The 5,059-nt window shown below is 35.2% G+C and overlaps 1 protein-coding gene across 1 annotated transcript; it reads left to right on the forward strand.

Annotated features, from left to right (window-relative positions):
- The first annotated feature begins 1,041 nt into the window (after positions 1-1,041).
- Positions 1,042-2,682, forward strand: LOC141608248 (uncharacterized). The gene has a single exon (XM_074427613.1). The coding sequence runs from the start codon at positions 1,196-1,198 to the stop codon at positions 2,543-2,545; it is 1,350 nt and encodes a 449-aa protein (XP_074283714.1). The 5' UTR covers positions 1,042-1,195; the 3' UTR covers positions 2,546-2,682.
- The last annotated feature ends 2,377 nt before the right edge of the window (positions 2,683-5,059 follow it).

Consider the following 5,059-nt stretch of genomic DNA (forward strand, 5'->3'; position numbering starts at 1 on the left):
AATAGTACACCGTTGTCTAAAAAAAAGTTGAATATATCTTTCATGGCCTCATCTCCCAAAAGGTACAATAACTTGCGGAGTGATGTAACATCCGATTCTAAAAAAAACAAAAAAGATACATTGAAGGTAACTAGGTGCTAAGGAATTGAACCTGGAGTGAATCAACACGCAACCTTCTGATTTAGAGTCAAACGCGCTACCTCGCCACAGATCCCTTATTAATCATTGTATGCCTTCGGAAACTAATCTTAATTAGGGTGTAGTTGGCCAATAATTTTAAATTTTGCAAAAGTGGAGTATTTACTCTCTAAAAGATAATCTTTGTTTGCAATTCTCATTTGTAATGTTTCTTTTTCATCACAAATTATAGCAGGCTCAAATATGACCATTTTAATGTGAAAATATGACCATTACTTAATAGGTAACATTTTATGAGTAGTTACGTTTTTATCTTAAAGTGGTCATATTTAGAGCCGTAACAATTTATAACCGTTACAAGAGATCGAGACCAACTGATGTTTGTTATAAGTAATTTAAATGTTTTAACTATAGATTATTAAATCAAAATTAATAGAAGGGTCAAACTAGACATGATAAGCGGGTTAATCGGATCGGATCTCTTCAGGTTTGCAATAATTGGGGTTAGATTGGGACACGTCGAGTAATTTCCTAATCGGGTCATTTTCGGATCTATTATTATCAAGTGCTTTAGGGATAATGATCTATTTGCAACAATAAACATTCGGTTAGGTAATAGTGATTCAGGCTAATTCGGGTAGCTGGTCATTCTCGGTTCCTCAATTCAGGTGTTGAGCCGAGATGAATCGGGTTATCCAGGTCAATTTTGCCAGATTTAGGTTAGGTCAAACGTCCCGCATATAAAATACTTTATAATATTTAGGATCATTGAGCTTTTATTTCTTTTGACTTTTGAGTATGATGATTCTTGAGAAATATTACAAAATTCAAGTGGACGATGGCTGGGGAGTATCACATTTTGCTTATAATTGTCTCAGGTGGCTGCTCATTAGACATGACAAAAGATGACAAGCATCCAACAACTAGTGGAGTCTTTGAAGTAATCAGTCAAATGTTATTGCTAATCCACCTAATGTAGTCACTTTTGTACTCCAAGCAAACATATATATATACACTCCTCCAAGTACAGAAATTGAAACCAACCTAATATTTGAGTATGGAAAATATGACAGTAAAACACATCTCAGAATGTTTCCTTAAACCCAAGTTCAAAGTTAAGGAATCTGAAAAACCTCATTTCTTAGCTCCATTAGATCTCATCAAACTCTCTTCTCACTATATTCAAAAGGGTCTACTCTTCACCAAAGCATCTCAACCATTCTCCATCCACGACTTCCTCCAAGATCTTAAACAATCGCTTTCAATAGCCCTTGTCCATTTCTACCCATTCGCCGGTCAGCTTGCAACGCGTGTAGATGAAGCTAACCATCAAAGCTTGATCTATGTAGACTGCAACAAAGGCCCTGGCGTTAAGTTCATTCATGCTACTTTAGACACGACTATATCCAACATCCTTTCACCAGCTGATGTTCCCTTGGTGGTTGATTCATTTTTTGATCACCATAAGGCATTTTGCTATGATGGCCATACAAAATCTTTGTTATCGGTTCAAGTCACAGAATTGCTCGATGGTGTCTTCATTGGTTGCTCTGCGAATCATGCAGTCGTAGATGGGACTTCATATTGGGAATTCTGGAACATGTGGTCTGAAATTCACATGTCAAAGGGCAAAGGGGTTTCTAAGTCGCGCCTGCCAGTGTATCAACGGTGGTTTCCTGATGGGTTTGGCGAGGCTAACCCTGTTCTTCTTCCGTTTACTCACCCTGATGAATTCATAAGTTGTGTTGAACCAACTCAACTCAGGGTTAGGTTCTTTCACTTTACTTCCAAATCCGTACAAAGACTAAAAGCCGAGGCTAATCAAGAGACAGATTACAGCAATCTTTCCTCTTTTCAGGCGTTGTCAGCGCTTGTATGGAGGTCACTGATTCGAAGCAATAGGGTAAGTAAAAATCAAGTCACTAATTTCAGATTAACTGCTAATAACAGGCATAGATTAGACCCACCTTTGCCTACACAATATTTCGGAAATTGTGTGAGTTTACTGAAATTAAGTACAACAGCTGGCGAACTACTTGAAAACAGTTTAGGGTGGACAGCATCATTGCTGAACAAATCAATTGTAAACCACAATGAAAAAGAAGTGACCGATTCCCTGAAAGCCTGGCTGGAGGCGCCTTCTATACCCATACACGGTATAGTGTATGATTCCAATAGTGTGTTGAGCTCGAGTTCACCCAGATTTGATATGTATGGCAATGAATTTGGACTAGGGAAAGCAATCGCAGTTCGTAGTGGGTATGCAAATAAATTTGAGGGGAAAGTTACGGCTTACGCTACGTCAGAAGGAGGTGGAAGTGTGGATCTTGAGATATGTCTTCCTCCTGATTCGATGACAGCTCTTGAATCAGATGTAGAATTCATGGCTGCAGTCATATTATATTGATTCTGACGATACAATTCTGTTTTAATTTGTTATTAATGCATCAAGTCATTATGTTTCCTTAAGCCCGAGTACGATGTTAGTTTCTTGAGTAAGGTTGTTTGTTGCATATTCTTTGAATAAAAGCTTTCTGAATTACATTGTGTTTGAGCATTACTAATCTGTTTTAATTTGTATTAATCCAGGGCTCTAGTAATTCTCTTTTTGTTAAGTATCCCAAAGTTAATTACCGACCCATCTAGGGTAGCTTTCAAAAAAAAAAGTATCCCAACGTTCAAACCCTTTGGTCTATTACGGCTCTGCTTACTGACAGACCAGTTAATAATAACTAGTGTAGTTCCCGTGCTATAGCACGATACTTTTTAGATTCATTTTATAAAGAGATATTATCAATTAAATTATTTGCATAAATGAAGTATACTTTTAATTTAATGTTATAATGTACTAAATATAATACTTAATAAGAGGTTGAAAAAAAAGTTTACTACCATAAGAAGACATTTTAAGTTAAGTTATTTTTTTACTATTAAAAATAACACAATAATTTTATACCATTACATGCAACTAATTTATGATATTAATAGTACAATTATTAAGTTAGTTGTATAATTTTATTAAAAGGCGTACTGACCTTAAAACGAAAAGCAGGAAAAACTATTCCTCGCGTCGAAAAAGACAATTTACGAATTATTAAAATAATGTTTTCACTTTTTTATTTCTAATAGAAATACATAAGTGTTTTTACATCCTTCAAAAAATAGTCCATATTACTAAGACAAAAATTTAGATAATAAATAACTGATGATTTCTTACAAAAGAGGTAACATATAAATATAATATAAATTTAAATTTATACGAAATCAACTTCACTCATCTAGCTTATAATATGACATGTAGAGTCCAAAATTATGGGCTATTAATAACTTTTACTTTCATAGATGAGATAGAAAAAGTGTGCTACATATAAGGTCCAGAATTTACAATCCATCAAATCTTATTGTGTTAGTAGTATCCAGAAAAATAGGCCCAATTAAGAAGAAGTCTCTTTAGGCGGGAAAACTAAGAGAATTTTTATTCTCTTAGTAGTAGGGGGGATGGACAATGATAACGCGTCACAAGGCGAGACTAACTATGAACTATCACCGGTTCGTATGCATTATGTAGACCTCACAAAAATGTTGCACAAAAACATACATATATGAGGGTTAAGGGGAGGAGTACTTCAGCGTGAGACATTTTTTTTTCTTAAACGTGCTATTTTCTATACAGATTTTACTAAATGATACACAAAATTCCTGACTATTTCCGAGTTTTTCTCCCTCGATTCACACACGATGATCTACAACAATTTAAAAAAAAAAAAAGAGACCAGACCCCATCACCATCGGCCAACCCCAACCCCGCCCGTCCTCTTCACTAGCCCCGACGACGCCCTCACCCCTTTCCCTTCCAATTCGACAACCACCCACGAGTCCACTACCACCATAGCCACCCTCTTCAACAATTTCCAAGATCTCCAAACCCTAATGGTAAAAAAAAAATCATTCAATTAACTTAATATGCGTATTAAAGAAATTGTTAATAAACCGGGGAAAAAAAAATACTTGTGTAACACGGGAATTAAAATCCATAATTGTCACATTATTATAGAGGTTCATCAAGAGTTTTGTAAGATGACATGTCCATCATTTTAGAGGTTTGTCAACAAACCTTCTATTGTCGGTGATGAGTGTTGAGGTTCATGGATGAGAGGAGTTACAAATTAGTAACCAGATTTGTGAAGAGAGAATGTGAGAGGAGAAAAAGTATAGTGGCCATAATATGAACCTTGAAGAGGTTTATTTGTTGTTGCTAGGAGGTTTGTAGGTAAATGAGTTTGTAAATTAACTTATATGGCATGAGAACAAACCTCTTAGAGGTTCATTTATTGATAATGCTCTTAGTGTTATGCTATTAGGACATCCACAATAGAGGTCTGTCAACAAAGGTTTGTGTACTTTTTAGAAGTTTATTGACAAACCTCTCTATTGTTGAGAATGCGGGTTGGAGTTTATAGATGAGAATGATTACATATTTGTATACAGGTTTGTGGGATGACATGACAAGTGGCGGGCCCTAAAATGTACCCAACATATGAGATAAATAAATGGATAATTTGAAGTGGGTTCTATAACATGCACCTTTAAAATGTCTGTCTATTGTTATGAGTTTGTTATTAGAAAAGGTTTGTTAATTTAGTGATGTCTCATGTGACAAACCTATTTTGTGTTTAAAGATTCATCTATTGTTGATGCGTCATTACTTTTATGTTGTTAATTCCACCAAGGCACCAAGAATACCATGTGCTACACTCACATCATTCTTTGTTATTTTCTTATTTTTGTTCGGTTAGCGATAGGGTTGAGCAAAAATATTCGGAAAAAAAAGAATACGGTATATACGAAAAACTAAATATCTGGAAATTGTATATACGTAAAATCCGTATCGGATAAAGATACTTAAAAATGATACTTCGTC

Source organism: Silene latifolia, chromosome 1 (genome assembly GCF_048544455.1).
Source record: "Silene latifolia isolate original U9 population chromosome 1, ASM4854445v1, whole genome shotgun sequence".
Taxonomy (NCBI): domain Eukaryota; kingdom Viridiplantae; phylum Streptophyta; class Magnoliopsida; order Caryophyllales; family Caryophyllaceae; genus Silene; species Silene latifolia.